The sequence below is a fragment of the Alexandromys fortis genome, unplaced genomic scaffold (genome assembly GCF_014885135.2).
Source record: "Alexandromys fortis isolate MF-2015 unplaced genomic scaffold, M_Fortis_MF-2015_v1.1 scaffold_6, whole genome shotgun sequence".
Classification (NCBI taxonomy): Eukaryota; Metazoa; Chordata; class Mammalia; order Rodentia; family Cricetidae; genus Alexandromys; species Alexandromys fortis.
This window is the reverse complement of record NW_026067902.1, coordinates 4456351-4482126: the sequence shown is the minus strand read 5'-3', so window position 1 is coordinate 4482126 and position 25776 is coordinate 4456351. Positions and strand designations below refer to the sequence as shown.

Here is a 25776-nt window from a genome sequence, read left to right as displayed (position 1 = left end):
CCCACAGGGCAGGGAACCCTGACTGCTCTTAGGGCTGACGAGGGAGGGGGACTTGATTGGGTGAGGAGGAGGGAAAGGGGGGGCGGCGGTGGGGAAGAGACAGAAATCTTTAATAAATAAATAAATAAATTTTAAAAAAAAGAAAATTGCAGTGTTATCACAAATTAAATTTGTCAAAATGTCAGTTTAATTCTGTTACTAAGAAAACATAAATCCTTGTTGGGGAGCATGGGGAAATGACTTTAAAAGAAGCCGAATGTCAGCTTTCCAGGGTACTCCTGACCTAGTCGGTAGCGTGCTTTTGAAAATTCTTAAAACTTTCGAATTCTGAAATCACGTCTGTGATTAAAATTTGACAGGGGAAGCGGATACGGAAAGCGACGATGACGACGACGATGATGACTGTAAAAAGTCTTCCATGGATGAGGTGAGTTCGGTCTAACCATCTTACGGGTCTCTTATGATCCCCTTCCGCCATCTAGTGGCAAAAAGAGTAAGCACAGGACATTTGGTCGCCAGCTTCAGTTTTTTTGAGGCAATTCCGTGATTTGTGGAGTGGTCTGAAAGTGCAGAGAAAATGCAGGTTTGCAGGAATGTTCGGAATGCCACAGGGAGTCCGTGTTTCAGCTTTGCATCAGATCCTCCTGTCTCACCCAGCCTCTAAAATGCTGGGATCATGGGTGTGTATCACTACACACGGATCAATACGCTATTCTTCCTTGGCATTTTTTTCCTTATAATTACATGCTTTGATGTGGTCTGAATTTTTATATATTTTGTTTGTTTGTCTTGTGAATGAGTCCCACTGTGTGTCCTCCAACGCCTGGGCTCAAGCCCATGCCTACCTCCAAGTAGCTACGGAAACACAGGAGCCGCGGTGTCCAGCCTAGTTTAAAATGTGCTTCATTATGTCCCCGCTACATTTCATCTTGATTTCCAAAAGGAAGCTGCAGTACTAACGAGGATGCTGCTTGCGCTTGAGAGTGGCTTCAGGGTCCACTTGGATCATTTGCAATTGTCTGTTTTCAAATGGCTGTTTCCCAGCTGGCATTTAACCAGAGGATCTCTGCCGCTATTTTCACAAAGAATCCTCATCTCTTTGCGTTTTATCTTCTAAAATAAAAGATGGGAAAATGTTGGACCTGTCTGGAGAGGCCTGTCTTGTACAAGTAATAATATGGATTTTCTTCATTGAAACATGTTTTAAATAATATGTTATTGAAGATAGCATCTAAAGTAACTTAAGATCTTACCATTTGTCAGGCATGGTCCGAGCTCACATCCTTTATTAATTGAAGCAGAATTTCTCTGTATAGCACTGGTAGTCCTGGAACTCACTCCGTAGACCAGGCTGGCCTCGAACTCAGAGACTTGCCTGCCTCTGCCTCCTGAGTGCTGGGATTAAAGACAAGCACCACCACACCTGCTTTTAATAATTATAAAACCGTACTGCTGTGGGACTCATTTTTATTTTGCAGACAAGTAGCAGAATAGCTTCTGACTCGTGGCCTTTGGATTTAATGTCAGATGGCCTTGCTCTAGGACCTAAGCAGCTCTCCTGCTGCCAGACGGCGAACTTGGTCACAGAGGAGCCCATTAGGGAGGGGAGTGCTTATCAAGGAATATAGAAATTGTTTGCACAGCCCCCACTTACTTCCATACGGCAACCTTTGGTTAATGTTGTGGGTATAACATGCGTTTGAGTTTTAAATGAGAGTTTGTTTTGTTGGACTTAGGACTCATCCGTAAAATATCCATGATGTGTAAACAAATACTCCAGATCCAAACTCTAAACACACGTGCCACCAAGTATTTGTGATGAGGACCCGGCCTGCCTTTTGTTCCGCTCCTGCGGTGGATCAACCTGCAGCAGTTCTTTTCAGAACAGAAGGACTTTCTGCTCCCTGGTGGCATGTGACCATTTTCCTGAGAAGCTAGCTCTGGGTAGTATAATGCTGACTCTGACTCTGAATTTTTTTTTTCCTGCTTCTAGGGGACTGCCGGCAGCGAGGCCATGGCCACAGAAGAGATGTCTAACCTCGTGAACTATATTCAACCTGTCAAGTTTGAGTCCTTTGAAATTTCAAAAAGTAAGCTTTTTTCTGCAGGAGAAATCCCTAGTGTTGCCTAGCCAGGAGGCACTCAGAACTGGAAAGAAGTGTTCTATTCTGAACATCTTGAATATTTTCACGGATTGTACTGTCTTGGCATCATTGCAGAAATAGAACTCCTTTTAACACTTCGATATTATGTTTGCTATATCCGAAAACCATAGGATACCGTTTCATGACGCTCCTCCACATACTTAAGGGTTCCCTGAAAGATATCAAGACAGTGCCCAAGCGATCGGGAATTTCACATTGCATTTGTTTTGCCACGACCCCTGTGGGGCCCTTAGTAATGTAGTGACCGTGCTGAGCATCTGTCCAGCTTGGTGACACAAACTAGAACCAACCCACCCAGGTTCCGTTGCTCCAGCTCATTTCAAGTCCAGAGGAGACTATGTCATTCACTGCACATCACTTTTTCTTTGCGCCTCACCCAACTATACACTCATAGTGAATACAAAAGTCATCTTTCTGTTAACCTGGTGGGGAAAAAACCCTTTTATGGAAGTGCCCCTTGTACTAGCATAAAGTGCAAGTTAAGATCAGAGAAGAGGATCCTGGGAGCTTCCCAGTTGCTTAACTGAAATTTTGCTTAAATGCAATTGCCTCGTTAAGAAAAAAATGTAGATATAGCCAACTTCAAGCTTCTGGGTGGCATGAGCATTTCTATTTGTGACCTTCTGCTCTGAGTCTTAACTTAGTGGCACTTGGTGCATTGATGTGCATAAGGAATTTACACTTTATTACAGCTCGTATATAAAGAATCCAGCATTTTCTGGTGCCATAATTACTGATTCTTGTTACCTGAAATTGTTTAGTGTCAAGCAACCTAAAGCCATGGGGTTTCTTGCCCTTTGGCTTCACTTTCTGTGGCTCCATAGCCAAGCTCCTAAGGGTGCTGCAAAGTGGAGGAGCAGGAAGTGGACATTCTCTGGGGCCCAATGATGCCCGTGGACGTTCGAACACCTCCTCCTTGTGATGCTGTCATGTGATCATGCCAGACCTCTCATTGGTTGTATTTTGCCCATCGTGAAGACTTCATTTTAATTAACAGCTGTGCTTAAAATAATTAGTTGCATGAAAGTAAATTAATGATGAACCAAGAAAAAGGAAATGGGGTTCCCCGAGAGCAAATTAGGCAAGTAGGAGATGGATTGAGTCTTAGGTGATCGAGGGAAAGAATAGGGGCCTCATTTTGAAAGTAAGGGAGCCAAAGAGGGAAAAATTTCCCAAAGATCGCCAGTTTTCTAACCCCAGAGCTGTTTACCTGCTGTGTATAGCACGTATCTGAGTGTGGAGCACAGCCGCTGAGCCAAGCTGGGAAGACCAGGAAATTGCCTGAGATCAGACACGTGAAAGTGTCTGAGTTAATTCTGTTTTGTGCCCTGTCCCCCTTAGAAGCTTGGATTCCACATTCAGCATGTTTTCCTAACGCTCTGATATTCAGGAATATTGAGTTCTTTAACACATTCACCTCTTTGGCTGTTGTAATCTAATATGGTAAAGAGGTCTGCAAATTCGAAGGTCTCCCAGGATTCCTGTCCTTTGATGCATTCTAATTCTGATGCCACATTAGCTGTGACTTTAAGGGTTTGCAGTGTGGGTCTGAATAGCCTGCAATGTCAGCACCAACATCTCCACCACATCTTTTGCAGATCCCCCAGGAAGTCTGGAGGGATTTAGAACAAAACCAGTTCCTTGTTATACTACACCTGTTAATTCATTCATTCATGCCCTAAAGTTCAGATACACGAAAATATCTCACCCAAAATATGAAGTTGCAAGACTCAACTTTTATTACTGGTAAATACTTCATGGATAGAAGTCTACGTATACACACTGAAAGTTAAATCAGTTACTCTCCAATTCGCTTAACATATATTTCTTTTATAACATTATCATTTATAATACTGAATTTTATTTCTTGCCTTTTTATTGTTTTTGTTGTTGTTGAACTCAGAGAGAAATAAAAGCTTTGAAATGTCTTCCTTCGTGGAAACCAAAGGACTTGAGCAACTTACAAAGTCTCCAGTGGAATTTGTAGAGTATCCTTGATTTGATGAATGACTGCTGAGCTCACCAGCAGAAATCATGGACTGTTTGTTCAATAAGGAGAAAGATGCACAGAATGGGTTTCCATCTGTAGCCCAGGTCTCGAGTGTAGTGTGCAATGTGTGTAGCCTGGTCTATAGAGAAACTAACTAAGTTTAGGTTAGTGGAGGCTCTGACTGCAAGGCTGCCTCAAACCATCAAACTCTAAGTTCTCTGGCAATGTGCTTAATTCTGATTTTCCTCATCTTCAAACAAGTAATGCTACTAGCTTTGTGACTGGCTATTTATCAAATACAATGTATTTAACACTTTATGTGTTCTCCAGATTTATAGATCTGTATGAATCTATAGATCAATGGTGTGTGCACATAGCTATAAATCTAGCTTTGCACCTCACACATGTGGTATATGTTCAATTGAAAAGTAGTGAGAAGAATGACCAAAAGGATATGAATGTACATGTGAATGGTGATTTCTAGTCTTATGTTATTTCCCATGGATCAAAAATCAAAGAGGCCTTCAGGTTATTTTTTTCATAAGTTAATGCTACTATCCTAAATAGTTAAATTTTGTGAAGCAATTTCTAGAATAAAATTCATCTTTATACCTCATCAGTGGGAGTAAGATTATGGCTCAGTCACACATGAGGACTTGAGTTTGAGTTCAGGACCAGTATGTGTAGAAAGATAGATATGGAGCAATATAACTATAATTACATATTATAGGTATATTACATAGCTATAATTACATATAGATAGCTTCTTCTGGGTAACATCCAAGATTGGCCTCTGGTATAACCTTGTAAACACATTCACATGCGTGCACATTCACATACACACACAACACACACGTGCACAAGCACACACACAAATCAAAAGCTTCATCAATATAGGGTAAGCATGAAAGCACATGCATATAATTTCAGCACTCAGAAGGCTGAGGCAGGAGGATCACCAGATCCAGGACATCCTAAGCTATGGCACTTTTCAAACACACACATTCACACACAAACACACACACACAAACAGAGAGAGAGAGAGAGAGAGAGAGAGAGAGAGAGAGAGAGAGAGAGAGAGAGAACAGTGAGAGAAGAGGGAACACATGTGAACTGTATAATTAAAGTCACATTATACAATCATCTTCAGTATTGAGTACTACCTTTGTGATATTCTTTTCTAAAATAAGTTATCCCCTTTAATTCTCAAAGGAATCCTAAGATGGAGGAACTGTATTGTATTGCTGAGGAAACTGAGAACAAGAGATGAATTAACTTATCCAAGATCATATAGTGAACAAGTTCCAGACTCAAGTCTGTCTTGCCTGCCTTAGATCGTAACTAACCTCTGCCTTAAGTGGTGGTAGGAGCCAGTCTGCCACGTTACAAAGACAGAGCAGTGCTAAGTGGCTGCAGTGTTCTTAGGATGGAAACTGAACGAAAATATGAAACAAGATCAGAAATTTCTGTCCTATATTTACTCTCTTTATTAATCTTAAAAACTACTGCGGTCTTGGCAAATAGCATTCCCAGCGAATGTTAAGAAAATGAGGAGAGAGCATTTCAAAAACAGTTTTATGGTTCATACTTCCTGTTTCTCCCACACACAACACTGTCCCCCCCACCATGACTTATATTCCTGCCTCTAGTAGTGCCCTTTATCTTCATGACTGTGGTTAAATGCTTCCTAACTGCATAGACTTTTACTCAGTTGCACTTACTGTCCCAGTACTCAGCACCCACAAGCTTCCCAATAATAATGCTTTGTTTTTAAGAACACGTTTGTTCTATTAACTCGTTCTGTGTCTATTTTGCCTACCAATGCAATGTGATCATTAATATTTACTCCGTTCCCCCCAGTGCGAGGTAAGAGAGGAGCCTCGCAGCCAATAGAGTAGACTGACAGTTTTGAAATTGTATCCACTACTTAACATGATGGTCCAGATACAACAAGATGCAACTTAGCAGGATCTATCCCAAAGGAACACGCGTGGACTCCTCCAACTACATGCCCCAGCTCTTCTGGAATGCCGGCTGCCAGATGGTGGCACTCAACTTCCAGACCGTGGGTGAGTAACAGCAGCTCACTTCCGTTGCTGCAAAGTCACGTTTCCCCAAGTGTTACCATGGGAACTTAGGAGTGGGGGTGGGGCACATTTGATTGCTTATATAACTAAATTCCAAAGAAGGATAATCAAAGCAAAGGAAGAGCACTAAATTTTGAAAATTGAGATGCCTCTAATAATTTTTGAAAGGGGTTTCATATCTGGATTTCATGCTGTTTTTTCAAGCATTTTAAAAAGTGGTATATAGCCGGGTGATGGTGGCACACGCCTTTAATCCCAGCACTCGGGAGGTAGAGGCAGGCGGATCTCTGTGAGTTCGAGACCAGCCTGGTCTACAGAGCTAGTTCCAGGACAGGCTCCAAAGCCACAGAGAAACCCTGTCTCGCAAAACAAAACAAAACAAAAAAAAAGTGGTATAAAAATTATTTTAGAAAAACTAGAAATTCGAAAGTATAAAGAAAAAAAAAAGAAATCCTGGGTTGAGAGAATGCTCCGTGGGTAAAGCTCTTACCTCGCAGAATAGGGACCTGGGGTCCTTTAGAGCCATGTAAAAAAGCTTGATGTGTTGACAAGCGCTTGTCATGTCTGCTCTGGAGAGACAAGAGACACAGACCCTCGGGTTTGCTGGCATCCAGACTGGCCTTTTCAGGTCCCACTGGAAGAGCCTGTTTCAAATACACAGGTGACCAGTTTGTAAGGAGCACCTGAGGTTGTGTTCTCTCCTCCACACATGTGTACACTTGGTAGTTGTTCCCTACAGTCACACGTGCACTGACACATAAACCTGCACACACACACATAAAGATATACCTGCACACACGTCCATGTGATGTGTACACACACACACACACACACACGAAACAGGAATAAAAGAAATCTTCCAGAAATGCTGTCACTAAGAGGTAATGTGTGTGTGAGTGTGTGTGTGTGTGCGCGCGTGGCGCACACATGCGCGCGCTGTGTGTATCTGTCTGTCTGTCTGTCATCTGTCTGCCTTTGTGTGGGCACCCACATGGAGGTCAGAGGACAACTTTTATGAGACAGCTCTCTCCTCTCATGTGAGTCCTGGGAATCAAATTCAAATTGTCTGGCTCTATGGCAATTGATTTTCTTTGCCAAGCCATTTTACTGGTCTTAATATTAGTTCTGTTTAATAATGCAATTTCTTGAGTAATATTAACTGTTTCCAGTAGGAGAGGTCTATTGTTTCCTTTTAAGTAGCCTTGTCTAATTTTAGTGTTGTAATTATAATAGTTTGATAAAGCAATAAAGAAATTTTTGGTTTTTTCCCCTTGCTCTAAAACGTCTTGCATAGAACTCTGAAACAACCCTCTTATTACCTCCTTGTTGGCCCTAATAGTACAAATATATCACTTCATGGATGATTTGGAACATCTAGTTATTTCCTAGGTGCCTTGGAGATTTAAAATCGTTCTACTTTTTATTTATTATATAAATATATGTACATATACTATATACATATATGTATACATGCACACTATGTGTACACTATATATACTGTGAATCAAATCCACAGATTTTATTTGATCCTGGATTTGTCACTTGCTAGGTAAATACTCCACCACTATGCTCTTAGACCCTAAAATGTGTTTTATTTTGTTTTGTTTTAACCCCAGCAATTATAGTAAATGTACTGACTGTGGAAATTCTGACCAGTAACCTAGGTCCTCTGGAAAAGAGTCTGTGAACAATTCATATTGGCTGTAATTAATCACAGAATGCACATTTAAAATGCCTTCTTGTAAACTGATAAACAAATAATTAAAGCATCCCTTGAATTGGATTACATATAAATCAGTCCTCAAACATCCCCTAAAATGGTTTGCCCGAGTGTAAGTGAATTTAAACTTTCTGGAGGGCATTTTAGTAAGAGTTACCAAAACAAAAAAAGCATTTTCTAACGTGCCTACCTTTTGACTCCCAAAATTCCCCTTGCTCATGGCAAACCCACTTTTAAGTTTTCAAAACTTTCATTATGATGTTCACTGAAAGACATAGGTAAAATGCTAAAATTTACTAGAAACAATATATCTAAAGAAGAGACTGGATAAAATCATCAACTCAAATATATGTATTCAAAGGAATTTTAGACAGTTGTTAAAATTAAGGCCGAAAAATACTTGCTAAAATGGGTGTAACATTTGTAAAAATGTGTTTAAAATGAAAAAGGTTAACACTATAAGCCAGCCTGCAGGCATGGGGATTACAGCTCATTTTTTTTTTAAATTTGTGTCTCTAAATTTTTATGGTGTGTAATTATTTCCTTGTAAAGGTGTGAACAGTCGGGGAAGTGGACTGTAATCTTATATAGTCTTACTCTGCAATTTCCAAACACAGATGCACTCACGCTGGGCTGTTTTTCTAATTAGACCTAGCTATGCAGATCAACATGGGCATGTATGAGTACAATGGGAAGAGCGGCTACAGGCTAAAGCCAGAGTTCATGAGGAGGCCGGACAAGCATTTTGATCCATTTACTGAAGGAATCGTAGATGGGATAGTGGCCAACACTCTATCCGTTAAGGTACGTACACTCCCACCCTTACCATCCCCAACCCCCATCCCCCTACCCTGGATATGCAGGTCACGAACCTGTCCCTTAAAGACACTTAAAGATCATATATATTGCATAAAAAAAAATCTTTGTCATCAAAAACTTAGGAGTTAGGAAGGATCCTTCATACATTTTCTTTTCCTTTTAAGGATAAAATACTCATTAGCGATTTCCCCAGACTACAAAGAAATAAAGGAGCTGAGTCTCATTCTTAGGATGAGAATAGATGGAGCTAGAGAAGCAGATGAGCAGAGACTTCCCGTTGGCCAGCCCCAGTCGTCTCTTTGGAGGCAAACACCGCACTGGAAAATGCACAGGGAAGCCCGGCACCCATATAGAGGCCTTTTCCTCTCCCCTCCCCTCATTCTCACCGATTCTAATTATTAAGTATTGGACAAAAGCTTCCATGTTACCACAGCATATCTTTTAATCTACCCAAATATTCAGGGATGTAAAACTCATTTTAATAATCTGAAAGAATGTTTTATTAACTATGCATTTTATTCTAAAAATGAATTCCAGTTCCTTTTATTCAGTTTTTTAAATAGATGTGACCACGGATTTTTAGCTGTCAAGAAGTATTTTAATACCACGAGAGGGCTCTATTTTTATAAAGAGCTTCCCCCATGGACTCTGGAAATGTGTCGCTGTTGAAACTAGAATGTTATAAAACCCCCAAATTTTCTTTTTAAAGTCTCATTCATTTGTGTTTTCAAGAATAATTGTGTGGATAATAAACATACAAAACTCAGCATAAATGCATTTTTCAGACTGACCTTAACAAAGCCAAGTGAAACTCTTGTCACACAGCCCTTTGGGAGTTTAATTTCTAACCCAGCCCCCACACGCTTGCTTTGTACCGCTAGTGATGAAACACCTGGGCCTTGGACCTACTAAGCGAGTGCTCTGCCCCTGATCTCCCTCCCAAGCCCTTGGTTTTCTGAGACAGCATCGCTATGTAGCTCAGGCTTGCCTTGAGTTCTCTGTTCCCCCAACTCAACCTAATGCTGGGATGACAGGCCTCTGCCTCAATACCCAACATTGCTCCAGCCCTTGGTTCTCCCCAGAGTGAGCCACTTTATGCTAAAGTCTCAAAAATGTTTTATAATTTTATCTTTTGAAGTTATTTCAAACCATGGATTATAGAGTGAACTAGGCAAAAATGACGCTGCATAAATGTATTTCTTGTAAGAAATGTTTTTTAGCAAATGAGGTTTAATTCCTGTCAAGAATGGGTAAGACACCACGAGCAGCAAATATTGATGGAAGACTGTGTTTTAGCATTTCTGTTACTTATCCTAGCTGAGGCAAACTGGTAGTAGTTTGACTTGTTTAGCTCCACCCCATTCTCATGTGTCTTTTGGTTTATTGATTTTTGTCCTAAAAAATTCTACTCTGACAGTGGAAACAGTTCTAAAACCATGACAGAGATACGGGAAAGATGGGATGAATGGGAAAATATTTGAGAGCCCCCACCAAAAATTTACCCTTTAGCTTCCATCCAAAATGCAGGCCACTGAGTAGAGTCCCACCTGCCTCCATTGTCATTGCCAAACCTGGATGGGGATCCCATTGGTCCTGTCATAGCTCTATGTGGGTCTTCTGGCAGAGACTTCCACGTCCCAGACCAGATAACACCGTGATCTGCCATTCCATCTGACTGACAAGAACCCTGAGACTTAGGGTCAGGGCTACTTTAGGACCCTGATTTTTACCAAACAACATAAGCACCCAAACTTCGGAGCATCTGAATCCCTGATGGGATTCATGTCACTTGAAAGTTTCAAATATGTTATACAAAGCCTGCTGGCAAGTAGAACCCAAGTTTATAAAGCAGTGGTTGATACCAAGTGTGTGTCCACCAAGCTTATCCTTACCTTTGCTCTTGCTGAGCTTGTCATCTGTACAGTTGTGAGCCTACTTTGCCTAGCTATTCAATATTGTGTAATTGAATGAGATTTTAAGACTTACATATTCAGAAAACATCTCCCACATCTTCCTCTCTGTGTAACCCAAGTTGCCAACATCCAACGGATCTACCACCTGCCATAGTGGTGAATAGAAGCAAATAGAATGTTCCTGTCCTTCCAGAAAGGGCAGCAGGAGCAGGGAGTGATAGAGCAAACCTGGGGATCCAGGTTGTGTTTGGAACAAAGTCATCAGCTACTCAGCAGCTTTCTGAGGTTACCCACAACAGGGGCAGGGTTTCCAAGATGGTGACTTGGCTAGAAATCTGGCACAATGGTGACATGAACATAAGCATCAGGAGCTGAGGAATGCCAAAGACCCTGCTGATGTGGACAGAAATCCTGAATAGTTGGGGAGTCAGTAACCTGGAAAGCTCTCTGAATTAGTTCTGGGTTAATGTATTCGTTAATCTTTATGATAGGTGATGGGTCCCTCAGATGTTGATCGAGGAAGCCTTAGGAAATGTTATGTGAATATGTAGTCTTGAATCTCGTATAGCTATGGGTCATTGATTAATTCTGTATCTAGACAAAGGCGCCCCACAATTCTACAGACGGCTATTTGGGTGAGGACAGAGATCATGATAACTTGGTGACTTCCAAGGATGCTTGTTCATTCATTGTTCCCATGTGACTCCATCTGATTGGCTCCCAACCTCCCCTTCTCAGTCTCCTCTGTCTACTTATTAAGTGGGAGAGGAATGGTGGTTCTACCCTTGCTTTTATTTCATTTCGCATAGGATTTCACACTTGTAGGCTACCATTTGGCCTCCTTCAAGCTGTCTCCTAACTCTTTGTTACTCATTTGTCAAGACTTTCTGCTCTTTTCTAGATTATTTCAGGCCAGTTTCTCTCCGATAAGAAGGTTGGGACTTACGTGGAGGTGGATATGTTTGGTTTGCCTGTGGACACAAGGAGAAAGGCTTTTAAAACCAAGACATCCCAGGGAAATGCTGTGAATCCTGTGTGGGAGGAAGAACCCATTGTGTTTAAAAAGGTGGGTGTCTGCTACAAGAGGCAGGTGGTTTCTGGGTGTCTTAAACAAGCAATTATTTGTTTTTTTGTAGGCAGAGACTGTTTGCTTCTTTGTTTCCTGGCCACTGAGACCCGAATAATAACACAGAAACTATATTAATTAGAACAGTGTTTGACCAATAGTTTATGCATAATTTTAGCTAAATATTACATCTTAAATTAACCCTTAATTCTTGTCTGTGTTAGCCACATGGCTTGGTACCTTTTATCAGTGAAGCATTCCCATCTTGCTTCCTCTGTGTCTGAGTGATGACTGAAGACTGAGCCTTTCCTCTTCCCAGAATTCTCCTATTCTGGTCATGGCTTTCCTTACCTCACAAAGAGGCAGTTTAACTTTTTACTGAGATTAGATGAGTCGATACCTGGTTTGGGAAAGGCAGAGTCAGGATCTCCAATACTTTTGTAGTTCTTTCTGCGATTTGCTTACTCTTATAACCAGCCTCGTTTATGTCCCCACAGGTAGTTCTGCCTTCTCTGGCCTGTTTGAGGATAGCAGCATATGAAGAAGGAGGTAAATTTATTGGCCACCGAATCTTGCCTGTGCAGGCTATTCGGCCAGGTATGTGGTGAGAGGCTTTGTCATTAAAGAATGACTTAGGATCTGTTGCTCTGTAGTTGTTTTTTTTTTTTTTTTTCACTCTTTGGGGGCCTGCCACTCAGTTCCCAAATAAACACATGGAGAGTTATTCTTACTTATCAATGCCTAGTCTTAGGTTGACTTGATTGATTCTAGCCAGCTTTTCTAACTTACATTTTCCTGTCCCACGTTTTGCCTCTGTACTTTTTTATTTTATCTTTCTTTACTCTCTATATCTTTACTTCTTTCTGACCCTGTGGCTGGCTGTGTGGCTGGGTCGCTGGCCCCTGGCATCCTCCTTATTCTCACTCCTCACTCTCTTCCCTAGACTTCTCCCCCTATTTATTCCCTCGGCCTGGCAGCCCTGCCTATTTCTCTCTCCTGCCTAGCTATTGGTCGTTCAGCTCTTTATTAGACCATCAGGTGTTTCAGGCAGGCAGAGTAGCACAGCTTTACAGAGTTAAGCAAATGCACCATAAAAGAATGCAACACATCTTTGCATCATTGAACAAACATTCCACAGCGTAAGTGAATGTAGCACATCTCAAACTGATATTGCTTAAACAGCATTGCTCCTTGGTGATGTTGCCGCATAACAGGGGCTTTGAAATTATTCAAATAAATCTGGTAGTTTTTCATTTTTTCATGGGGTAGTGTTGCAAAAAATCAACTTTGGCCACAATTCTTATGCATAACAAGCTGTCTGAAAACTCACTTCCAAATATTTGTGTTCCTGATCATGAGTCTTGTGGGTTAGGACTGAATGATAGTGTCTTTTTTATTGCTATAATGAAAATTCCCAAGTTGGGCTGCTTTATAAAGCAAAGAAGTTCATTTTGCTCACAGTTTTGGAGGCTACAAGGTCAAGATGAGATCATTTTTATCAGTTTTCTTCTGGTAAAGACCTAATAGTGGAGGCTTCCTAGAGAAATTGGGGGGTGAGGATCACCTCACCAGATAGGAAACTAGAGAAATGGGAAGGCCAGGCTCAGTCTGGATGATTACTCAGCCCCCAACAAGAGAAACCTGGGGGACAAAGCAAAACAGTCATAGCATAAGCATTGGTCGGACTAGCCTGTGCTCATGGGAGAAAAAGCCCATCAGCTACAGCATAAGGATTGGCTGAGCTAGCCTGAGCTCAGTGGCAAAGTTGTACTTCAGGATGCCATTTGGATTTGATTCTGTCCCATGTGTGTTCATTTTGGGGTGCAGGCTGAAGTGGTGGTGGCATCCAACCTAGGGGCTCTTTTAGAGAACCCACTGGTATGTTAAAAGTATGTTTTAAAAACCTCTACATCATGTGCATGTTCACACAATGCTGGTCCCAAAACACTAATGTCCCATGGACAAAGCAGATCCCCAGTCACGAAATCACATCAAGTATGACTTATTGTAGAGGGCACATTTGGACCAGTAATTCAGACTGGGATACACGATTTGCAGGTAAAAATGTGGTTAGAACAGAAATGATGATGATGATGATGATGATGATGATGATGATGATGATGATGATGATGATGATGGATAGTATAGAATCAGTGATGCTTTCCAGCCTGTTGAGGAAAGTACTTTCTTATCACTGGGAACGGTGTGATTGACATGAGAAAGAAGTGGACTGTTTTTCCTGCACCACAGGTGGGAATGGATGTCGCTAGCACTGTAAAGCAAACAGATGACATTCAGTGTCATTGTCACCCTGCAGGCTATCACTATGTCTCCCTGCGGAATGAGAGGAACCAGCCCCTGATGCTGCCAGCTGTCTTTGTCTACATAGAAGTCAAAGACTATGTGCCAGACACATATGCAGGTAAACAGCGCCACCTGGCGGAAGGCTAACTGGGCCAGGGGTGGGACACTGTGGCCTCAGAAGCACAACTTCTTTTGTGTGTATGCTTAGCAGTCAGTTGTTTGAGCTCTGTGAGTTGTGTGAGAAATGTACGTTAAACATTTCTTGACGGAAATCCCAGTATTCCAATGCTTAGTCTATTTACACAAGGGTAGTCTTATGCCTGTGGGACCAACACTCCCCAGTCGCCACGGGACCAATACTGCCCAACCCATGCTGCCCCCGTCTGCGGTTCTTCCTCTATGTCTATATAGTGAATTTGCCTCCAGCGAGTTACAGATCTCTAATTCAGTTTATAGATGGGAGTCCCAAATTCGCAGGCACTAACTTAATCCAAAGTCACATTTTCAAATGTTTTGTTGTTTTTATTTTGTTTTTGTTTTGTATCATCAAGGGTCCTAGGAGTGAGACACTGGCCATTGGTGGAGACTGACAAACTTGGAACACATGTTTCTGGCCCAAGGGTGGGGGCTGTAATTCCCTCTGCCTTGCCACTGCCAGGGGGATGAGACCCAAATTGCCAAATTGGTTGTTCCTATAGATGGAAGGCAGGCTTTACATGATGTCTCCACTCATGATACACTTTTAACCAAATAAGTGTGGAGGCCATTGCTGGAGTAGACCAAACCCTTCAACAGGAAGCTAGAGAGAGCACCACGTTGTGGGGATCGTCACTTGAAATGCAAATCATTTGACTCTCAGAACCGAGTGATTCTGATTTCTCCGAAAGTTTCAGGAAAGTCCTGACCCTTGTGTATTTTCAAACTGGGGTATGTCTGAGTGGAAAGTTCCAGGGGGAGGTGGAGGAATAAATGATGCTGCATCAGTGAGTGGGCAGGCCGGTGATGAACGAATGCATGAGTGGATGGTGGGTTGTGTGCGTGGATGGTTCCTTGGATGGATGATGGGTAATCCACTCCTGCCAAAACCTTCACCTAGAGTGTCTCTTCCCCATTTAGATGTGATCGAAGCTCTGTCAAACCCAATCCGGTATGTCAACCTGATGGAGCAGAGAGCGAAGCAGCTGGCCGCATTGACGCTGGAGGATGAAGAGGAAGTAAAGAAAGAGGTGAGAAGGGCTCCAATAGTAACGCATGATTTTTAACTTGTGTTCCACATCTCCTGGCTGGCATGGGCTATGTAACATCGCACCTCAAAGACATGGCACACATGGAATTCAGCCACAAGTCACAAAACTGTGGATGAGTCAGCAAAATTTCCACATTTCTTTCCCTTTTGGCATTCCTTAGATAACACCTGTGGCTTATCCCGTGGTTGTAGTAAATTGTACACATCTTGCTGCTTTGGGTGTTTCTAGGTGACTCTCTGGTGATTTAGCCATTAAATCACTGGAAAGCAATAGTCCCTACATCATTTACTATCTTCTTTTGATTTAATTTAAAATGTGTGGTTTTCCAAGTGATTTGTGATTTCTTATACTACACAAAATACTTAGGAAGGGCTGGTGAGAGGCTCGGTGGGTAAGGGTGCCTGCCACGAAGCCTGATGACCTGTGTTCAGTCCCTGAGACACATATATATGGTGGAAGGAGAGAACCAATTGCCACAAATTGAATTCCACGTGGGCATTATGATGTGTGTGCTCACACACATGCCAGACCTGGGTTGTTGTTGCACATTGCAGGGGTCACAGCTGGGTGAGCTCTCAAAGCTCTACAGTTTCCTCTTAGGACTGTCTTGGTACTATCATGAAGCTTCTCATAAATTGTGTTTTCATTTTTATTTGATGCTAAAACATTTTTAACTTCTTCCCTTATTTTCGAGTGTACGGTTTAGTCTCTGTGTATTTGTGCAGCTTCTGTAATTTCTCTTACAATTTGTTTCTAGTTTTATTGCTCTATGATCTGATCAGAAATTAAAGACTATTTGTTTTGTTTTGTTTTTTTTTTTTTGTATTTGATAAGGCTAGGTTTGTGCCTAGAATATTTTAGAGAAGGCTCCATAGGATGCTAAGAAGGATTTATGTGTTTGTTTGTTTATACATTTTGTTCCTTTCATTGAAAAATAGATAATTTTCTCACATAATATTATCCTGACTATGGTTTCCCCTTCCTCTACTTCTCCAATTCCTCCCTCACCCTCCCATCTGGATCCACCCCCTTTCTGTTTTACATTAAAAAATAATCCCTGGTGGATCCGCCCAGCTCCATTAAATAGTGCCACACTCATGAGTACATGGACACACAAACTGGACTTCCTGGGTTTTAGAAACATGAAGACAGAAAGTTGGGTGCTTAGGAAGGGGAAGGTGTGATTGGGGGTGAGGATGAATGTGGTGAAAATGCATTGTGAGGAAATTTTCAAAGAGTTAATAAAAGATTTTCTTGAAAAAAAAAATGACACCTTCCTCTTCATCTCTGTGCTTCTTAGCTTTAACAGTTGCAGGCCACTTTCTTTGGATGCCCCAGAGCAATCATAGTAGCCTCCTGTTTTTAGAGGAGGAAACGATTGCTTGAAACTGTCGAGTGACTTGCTTCATGAAAGAACTATGGTCTTTTAAATAAGACCTCATGAGACGTCCACATAGCCAAGGGAACTTAAGCAAAACAATCATTGGCTTGTCCAAGGTGTTTTCACAAATCTCTACACTGGTATTGAAATTTTTCAGTGGGTTATAATTCAGGGCTTTGCGTTCATCCTCCTACAACGCTGGAATCATCACCCATGCCATTCACAACAGCTGAGGGATTGAAAAAGCATGACTGTCAATTAGAGAGGGCTTTCACCTGCATCTAGGGTAGAACTCTCAAATTTTAATGTGCATAAAAGTCACGGTTTAATGCCAATTCATCAAATCTTGTGCAGGCCATAAAATTTTGCATTTCTAATGTACAAAGAGAATCTGCATCATTCCTTTCATCCGTGGATTTATCCATTCCTTCTTTCAAACACATTTTTCTCATTTCAGCCTAAGAGTTAGGTGGTACTGTAGTTTCAGGACTTGGCCCATGAAGTGTACCTACTGCCTACGTACCAACTGAATGTGGACTGATTCCTCTACTCATTAATTAATTAATTAGTTAAATGTTATTTTTATTAATTAATTAGTTAATTAATTAATTTTGTTATTTATTTACTTTTGGTTTTTTGAGACAGGGTTTCTCTATATAACAGCCCTAGCTGTCCTGAAACTAGCTCTTGTAGATCCGCTGGCCTCGAACTCACAGAGATCTGCCTACCTTTGCCTTCCGAGTACTGGGACTAAAGGCATGCACCACCACTGCCCTGCAGTTAAATGTTATTTTAATATTATATGTAGTTACTATGCTGGAATGTTTTTATATCAAATCACGTATACATATTTATATGTATGGATATTTATTTACATATACGTACCCTGAGAAAAAATCATATCCTCTCTTTCTCATTTCTGAGGGAAGAAATGACACTAGTAATAGTTCACACATTAAATTTTCAGTCCTTACTTGTGGTTCAATACTTGGTGGGAATGCTGCATTTATTTAAATGATGGTGCAGCCCCGATGACGTATGAAAGGATCATTTAGATTGCATTCCAGTTACCACTGAAAGAACTTGCTGGATGTTGGTTGCAGAAGACACCAAACTAATTTTGCATATTAGGTGTTCATTCCTTAAGACATTTGAAAAATGGGGCTGGAGATGGGCTCCGTGGTTAAAAACACTTGCTGCTCTTGCAGAGGACCCAGGTTCAGTTCCCAGCATCCATACAGAGACTCAAAACCATTTGAATCTCCAGTTCCATGGGATCCAATGTCCTCATCTGCCCTCTAAGGGCGCTAGGAACACATATGGTACAAATCCCTACCTGATGGAAAAATATTCACGTTTGCTAAGTAAGCAAACAAATGGATAGATCTTGTTTAAAGAAATCCAGAAGACGGAAGAGAAATTCATCCTGCTACTTAAAGACTTCAGCTCTCGCTCGTCCTGCTCGACTATTCAAAAAATTTTCAAACACACATAAAAGTCGAAAGAATCATAAAGTTAATGCTCTTTTGCCAGTCCACTGTTGAGTCCTGATTTTCATTCTCTTACGTAGAGGTCACTCTGTCTTATTTCCAGTGCAGATCAAACTCAGGCTGCAAAGGCAGTGTACGTCACTCCTAAGCATGCGGTAATGCACAGTCAGGGTGTGGCTCTCAGGACCGAGTCTGACCTTCTTAGGAACAGGACAATAGCTAAGGTAATTGGGCTAATAGAAAATTTAGGCACAAATTACCTTATGTGTTTTGAAAAGCTGTTTGGGGTGAAATGCTGTCTCTAACAAAGCTGCAGCCACGCCCATATTAGTCTTCAGCAGACTCGATTCTATACTCTGAAATTACAAATCTCCATGTAATTCTGGGGAAGTGGCTAGCCTCACCCCTTATCCACCAGAATCCAAGTCAATGCACTGTCTGTCATATGAACCAGGCACGTTGAAGGGGCAGCATATTGCAATTAATTTTACATTTGTTTTTTCTTTATTAGTGGGGTGGGTTGCGTACATGAGTGTGACACAACACATATATGTGTAGATTCAGAGAGCTTCTGGGATTTTGTTCTCTACTCCCACCATGAGGGTCCCAGGAATCCATCTTAGGTCATCAAGCTCGCTTGGAAAACTGGGGTCTTTTGATACCCCGAGTAACTCAGCTACATCTGATAGTTGAAAGGCATTTTGCTTTCATGTTAAACATGCAACAGAATTCTTAAGATGTGTATTCTCTGCTGCTTGATTATCAAAGGCAAAATTAACACATCCAGGATGGAAATCTTTTGCATTTGTACAGTGTGCCATACAAGTTCCCTTTACCAAGATCTGCAAGAATGGTTGTTAAGTTATCCACTCACTGATTCACATATGGTATATATGCAATGGATTTCTGTTCATTTTAATTCTTGGAAAGATGTAATTTTTAAATATGAGATCTTGGTTTTTAAAAAAATCTTTTTTTTTTTTTTTGGCCTCATTTTGAAGAAAAACTTAGAGCGATAACCCATATAACCACTAGGGGGCAGAGGCTAAAAGCAAAAATCTAGGAAGTCCAGTTTTAATGAACCTTCCTTCATTGAAATTCATGTAATTGGATTCCAGTGGTCTTTCAATTACGTTTACAAAAACATATTTTGGGTGCCTTTATTTCTGTCATTATGTCCAGCGCCTTGAGACAGGATTCTGTGCTCGTTTTGTTGAAACACATAAAAGCAACCATTATGGCATGGCCTGGGGAGAAATGCAATCAAAAGCATTGATTTCTTTTGAGTTGGACATAGAATTTGGCTTTTGCATTTTGATCTCACATGCCAGTCTGGTGGGAATGACTTGACGTTCCAATCATATCAAAAAGTTTAAATTTAGTATTTCACAACTGTAGTTATTTAACCATTTTATTTCTCTGCTTTTCTATGTCAATGCTGATTTAGTGCGACAGGGTGAATTCCTTGGCAACAACGTTCGCTGGCTTATGTGTCTCTATCTAGCTATAACTTGCTAGTATATTAATGCTTCCTGGAGTTGCCATTATTATAGACCACAGAATAGACTTATATAATTTAAATAGCCTGCTATTTAAAATATTTAGACTTTGAACTATCACACGTTCTAAGGGAACCTGTCTGACCTCTGGCTTCCTGTGAATAGATTTCCGTGCAGACTTTCAGAACCTTCTTTGATTGCTTTGTCATGGGGCTGAAAGCGAGGCCCACCTGGGCGGCCGAGAGGAAGCCAGTAGACAGCAGTGTCCAGGCTACTGAGCCTTCAGCTACTTCTGTCACCAGTTTCCCTTAGGAAAACTGTCAGCCGGGCTCCTTTACACACCCTCGGCAACCGGTCAACAGCAGTCTGTCGTTTGCCATCGTGGCTGCGCACTAACGCGTAACATCCGTCTCCAAAAAAAAAAAAAAAAAAAAAAAAAAAATCCTAAGAGGCCCTGGCCAGTCTGACTACACAAGGAGCCATAACCAGCTCCTCCTCACTCTCCCTCTTCTCCTGGCGTGTGTTTGGCAGGAAGAAATGCAAGCTGCATGTTTGTCGGACCCTGGCTCAGGGCCTTTCCAGCACACGGCATCCCTTCAGCACTCTGGCTTGGGGGTTCCAGGCAAACTCTGCTCCTCCAGTCATGGGGTGCAGAAGTCTGCTCCGGGGCTAATGCAGCCTGAAGGTGCACCTTGACCTTTTGGTCATTTGAGAATGTGGGAGCTCACATGAATATTTCATTTTCCATCCTTCCTCAAAACCTGGCAGCTACAGGTGGCAACTGAGCAGGGTCTGTCCTACCTATAAGAGCTTTCTCAGGCTTCAGGTATGGCTTCCCTTTTCCTTCCCGAGGCTCAGGGTTATTAACTCGGACAGGGGCGGGGGTCGTTGTTGTTTTGTTTTTGTTTTTCAAGAAAATCATGAAAACCATTCTCTGTATATAATGTGTCCTACATGGAAAAATCTGGCAACATTGAACAAGCCAAAACAAAAACAAACAAAAAGAAACCCTGTAGTGGCATTCTATTTGTAGTCTCCATAAAGTTTGCCTGAAGATCAGAAAAGTAAAACAACCACACCGGCACCAGCCTTACACACCAGCCAGTGATGGTACACGCCTTTAATTGCAATAGCCACAGTAACACACACCTTTAATCCCAGTAGCCACACTAGTTTGCCATAGATACCAGGTGGTAGTGGTTCACACCCTTAATCTCAGAACTACAGAGGATTATAAAACAGGGGGAAACAGCTCTCAGTCTTATTCTGAGATTCCTGGAGGCAGGATCGCCATTACAGACTGAGGTTGAAGTAAGAGCCAGTGGCTGTTTGCTCTCCAGATCCCTAGGCAAGCTTTATTTACTAAAATACAATTGAAATGGCAGGACAAAACCCTACCCATATACTGCATTCAAGAGGCTCTCTTTTGCAGTGTTGGATTGAACAAAGAATAGACCATCATTTCTCTTGGCATATGACTCTAGGGAGGATTTTCTTGATGGATGCTAACTACATGTGATCATACCAGAGCTTACCAGTCAGAGATATCCATCCATCAAAAAGACATAATTTCACAATAGTGAGACCTAATGCTTCTAGGTTATGTGGCTAGGATCCCGTCTCTCCTACATGATGCCTGGCCTGGTACCAGGACTTCTTTTCCTTCCACCCATCCCAAGGAGACCAGCTACACTGAAGAGGCCTAATCAATGAACAGGGCTGCTTGTGAAGTTAAGGATGCACTGTGGGGGGGGGGGGGGGGGGGGGGGGGGGGGGGGGGGGGGGGGGACGGGACTGATTTAACGCCAGCTCTGAGGTCTTAGGAGGAGGACCGTGGTGAGTTCAAGGCCATCCACAGCTCCGGAGTTAGGCTTTGTTTCAGAAATGAAAAGCAGTGATTTGGGGGGGGGGGGGAGACGGGAATATGAATCAGTGCTGCCATCTGTATTTCTGTCCTCCTTTGGTAATATTGCCAGTCTGCTATTTGTAATTACATGCCCAAATGCCACAGTGTTGGGGTCCAGATGACCCATGGGAGAAAAAAATTCCTGCTGTACCTTGGAAATGCACCGCATAGCAAAATGCTATAAAATCGTCACGGATAAAACCTGTGGCAGATGTGGGGAGCGAGGCTAAAACAGCTGGCAAGCACTTGGAATGTTGGAAAACGTGGCTGAAATACTGCAAAATTATATAGACAATTATTCTATAAGAATCGGCACCGATTCAGCAGACATTTATCAACCGTTTGCTTTGAATCGGACATAGCTGCTGGAGTGGATAGAACGAAGGGCTCGTGCGTCTTGATATTTATCATCACGCATTGGTAATGTCGCACGGTCTTAACTGTTTCACGTGTTTATTTAGCTTGTTCTAGGTACTTAAAAAAATTGACTGTTTTGGTTCTGGAAGAAATCTTACAAGATAGACAATACTATGACCTCAGATTCATCGTGGATAAAGATGGGGAACGAGCACAGAGAGCTAGGTGACGTGTTAATGGCATACTGGGTTCGAATCTGAGGATATCTGGTTCCAAAATTCGTGCTCACACCCACTACATCAGTTCTTGCTGTGGCATGGAAGCTGACGGCATGAAACGAAATGCTTGCTGTCTTCTCCCATGTGACTTATTCAGCATCCCAGATCCCCCACCCTGGACCATGCTCACATCAGTTCAGCTAGGGCTGTCTATCCCAGGACATCCCAGCCAGAAGCGCTTAGTAATCCTTCAGCAGAAACTCTCATCTCGCTGCTATAGCGGTGGTCTGCTAAGGACTGGTCAGATTCGTGTCTCTGTGGTCCCTTGTGTGCGTTATGTTTGCTATTCTCTCATTTGATGGAAACACACCACCTGATCAGATCCAGAGGCCTTGTGGGAAGGCTCTCTCCAAGAGCATGGGCAACTTGGAGTGAAAACCAGAGCCTTTTTGGGCAATTAACCTGCTGCTTTGTGATTTCACACTGAGTTAATCTTGCTTTCCAGGCAGTTTCCAATTTGATGTTTCAGACTCCAAACGAATTGTGTAAATGTCATAATGGGTAGCCTTATTGGTATAGACAATAAAAATGATTTGAAACAAAATTAAAAGGTGTTTGTGATTTTAGGCTGAGCCTGGGGAAACGTCATCAGAGGCGCCGAGTGAAGCCAGGACAACGCCCGCAGAAAATGGGGTGAATCACACAACATCCCTGGCCCCCAAACCACCTTCCCAGGCTCCACACAGCCAGCCAGCTCCAGGTAAACAGTGGGGACAGTGCTGTTTTCTAGATCTCCAGCCTTCAGGTTCTGGGGCCTCTGCAGAAGGCTAGGCTCTGAGGAAAGAACGCACGGCCTCGTGTGACGTGAGTGGGTGGGCAGCAGGATGCACGGATGAATGTCCCAGGGCCTCCCAGGTTGTCTCCTGGCTCTGCTGAATCCCCCTGTGTCGTGGGCTGTTCTTTGGGGGTGAACTCTGATCCACCCACTGATAGAGTTGCATTTGTTACATTTGTTGCATTGTAAGATGGATTCTTTAAGCAGCTTGCAACTATGCCACAGAACACTTTCTCCCTTCTACTTCAAGTCTCTGCCAACAACTGACTTTCCAGGAACCTTAAATGTCTGCCCCCCTCCTCCCCAGGCAGTCTGGTAGGCCACGCATATGGGTTAGGTCATTTCATCTTCATCCCAGTCCTCCACGGGGTGTGCTCTGTTGTTGTCTCATTTGGGAGGCGATGAAGAACTTTCCTGAAAGGCACAATGCCCGTGGAGGGAAAGCCAGGTCAGACACAGTACCCGATACAACTAAAGCGCTTGCTATTAGCTTCTGCTCGTCACCCAAGGATACACCCAGTTGTCTCATTTCTCCGAGAAATCCTGTCATTTCAATGCAGCTCACAATGGCATTCCATCTCACTCTGGTTAATGTGAGTGAGTGTGTGTGTATGAGTGTATGTGTGTGTGTGTGTTATGTTAAAGTGATATGTGAGTGTGTATGGTGTGGGAGGGTGAGGGAGGGCGCAGGAGGTGGGGGTTTGTGTGTATGTTTCTCTTAACAGACTGGCCTTCCTATGAAAACCAGGAATTCAATCTCCATTGAAATTGTGTGGCACAATTTTCCTCTTCCCCTAAAGTCAGCCTTGAACAAGATCACAGTAAACCCTCATGACAGTCAAGCCTTGTGTGGCCTCCAGTGTCCATTTATTGAGGCAGATTCACGCTTGGGGTCCCACGCTGCACTTGCTCAGCGTGTCTTCTCGGTTGCCTTCTCTTCATAATAGCTCCTAACTCTTCTTTCTCATACCCTTATAGTTTTGAGGAATTCTGGTCAATTATTTTTTTAAATGTCCCTCACTCCAAGCTGCCTCGATGTTTTCATGTGATCAGGCTGAGGTTCTGATGTTGACTCATCCCATCCTGGTGAAATGGGGGCCCTAAATCAGAGTACTTCCCTCTGAAAGTTTTTCCTAGGAGGGTGGGAAGAGGCATCCTGGGGGGTACATACATAACCTATTTTCCCTTACACTTTGCTCAGTGGTTTGGATGTTTGATAATGGTTCTTGTCTGCAAAATTCGGTTCTTTGGTCCCCATTGTCCTTAATCACATCATTCCTGATGTTGCCAGAAGGTGGCAGTAGCTCTACGGAGATTGAATTCCTGGTTTTGAAATTTCAAATGCAAGTGGAGGGATGTCTCCATTTGCCCAGGAATATGTGGGGAATACATACAATTGCTCATCAACGTAGGGTTGAGTCCAAGTTGCAAATTAATGAGGTTTCAGAGTAATTTTTGTAAATAGCTTTCTCCTACAATTAGTCATTGTCTCTAAAGAGACTTAGAATTAGAGGACACAGTTCCCCCATACTGGAGATGAAACCCAGATGGGCCGAGTGCTCTACCACTGAACTACCACCCCAAGTCCAAATATTTCTTTTTAAAATTGGGATATAAATTTGAAAATCAAAGAAAGCCATTTCTTTGATCTTTTTGGTTACAGGTTCTGTTAAGGCGCCCGCCAAAACAGAAGACCTGGTCCAGAGTGTCTTAACAGGTGAGTGCTAGCCTTTCCCCTGCACAGAAGGTAGCAACTCAACATTGCACAGTGGGTATTGAGAGGGGAGGAGATTGCCATTCACCTCTGAAAACAGCATCATTGCATTGTTTAAGTTTGTAGACATCTGGCCTGAGTTTGGTCACATTGTCTAATGTAACATTTGGCCTGAGTTTGGTTACATTGTCTAATGTAAAGTCCCAGAGAAGTAGCCAGAGTTGGCAGACAAGACAGTATTGGCTACAAATAATAGTTTCTAAAGATTCCTGTTTCAGAAAAAAAAATAATAGTTTCCTCCTGGCTACAAGAGCCAGTTAACAGGAATGTGTGCCTCCCTACAGTTCTGACAGTAAGTTATATTTCACATATGCAGAATATAGCCTGTTTGTAATCATGAAACCCACACTGTTTGTGATCTTTGATATGAACTTGGGTCAGATCGTATCATCAAGCAAAGGGACTCAAATTGACCTAAGCTCTAAGCTTTCTTGAGTACAATTAGCACTTACTATGTACTGGAGTCTTAAAACTGTTTCGAGTAACTGGCACAAAACAGAACAAGAAGATATGCAACATGTGCATCAAAAATAAAACCTCTTCTAAGAACCGGATGTTGGCCAAGAGTGAGGCAGGTAAGTGCATTGTGATGCAGTCCCAGAGTGGAATGGGGGCAGGTAATGCTGCTAACAGGTCGCAGTCACCTAAAGGCAGACAGCCAAGGCGTCGTGCTGAGAAAAAGACTAAGATGTGTGTGTGTGTGTGTGTGTGTGTGTGTGTGTGAGAGAGAGAGAGAGAGAGAGAGAGAGAGAGAGAGAGAGAGAGAGCTTGATCTCATCTGCCTGAAGGTCAAAGACAGACAGACAAAATTATTCACGCTGTTGGAAACCTAGGCTTAGATTATGCTTGGGGAAGGGAAGGGAGGCAGGTTCCAGAAGATGTCTAGGATCCTGGCAGTATTCTGGTTTTTACCTGGTGATGGTCAGTCACTGAGGCATGTGAACTTTAAAAAAGAAAAAAAAAAAAGGACTGGGGATTTTGGATATATGCACTTCATGCACACAG

General features: G+C 42.3%; 1 protein-coding gene across 3 annotated transcripts in view; it reads left to right on the top strand.

Annotated features, from left to right (window-relative positions):
• Positions 1-25776, top strand: part of Plcb1 (phospholipase C beta 1) — a 675692-nt gene that overhangs the window by 538643 nt on the left and 111273 nt on the right. For all 3 annotated transcript variants that reach the window (XM_050132272.1, XM_050132255.1, XM_050132262.1), the window contains 11 exons: positions 360-427; positions 1994-2090; positions 4069-4153; positions 6100-6224; positions 8612-8766; positions 11596-11760; positions 12258-12357; positions 14078-14182; positions 15181-15290; positions 22790-22922; positions 24661-24714. In XM_050132272.1, the coding sequence (XP_049988229.1) occupies positions 360-427; positions 1994-2090; positions 4069-4153; positions 6100-6224; positions 8612-8766; positions 11596-11760; positions 12258-12357; positions 14078-14182; positions 15181-15290; positions 22790-22922; positions 24661-24714 (1197 nt within the window). The remainder of the gene's footprint in view (positions 1-359; positions 428-1993; positions 2091-4068; positions 4154-6099; positions 6225-8611; positions 8767-11595; positions 11761-12257; positions 12358-14077; positions 14183-15180; positions 15291-22789; positions 22923-24660; positions 24715-25776) is intronic.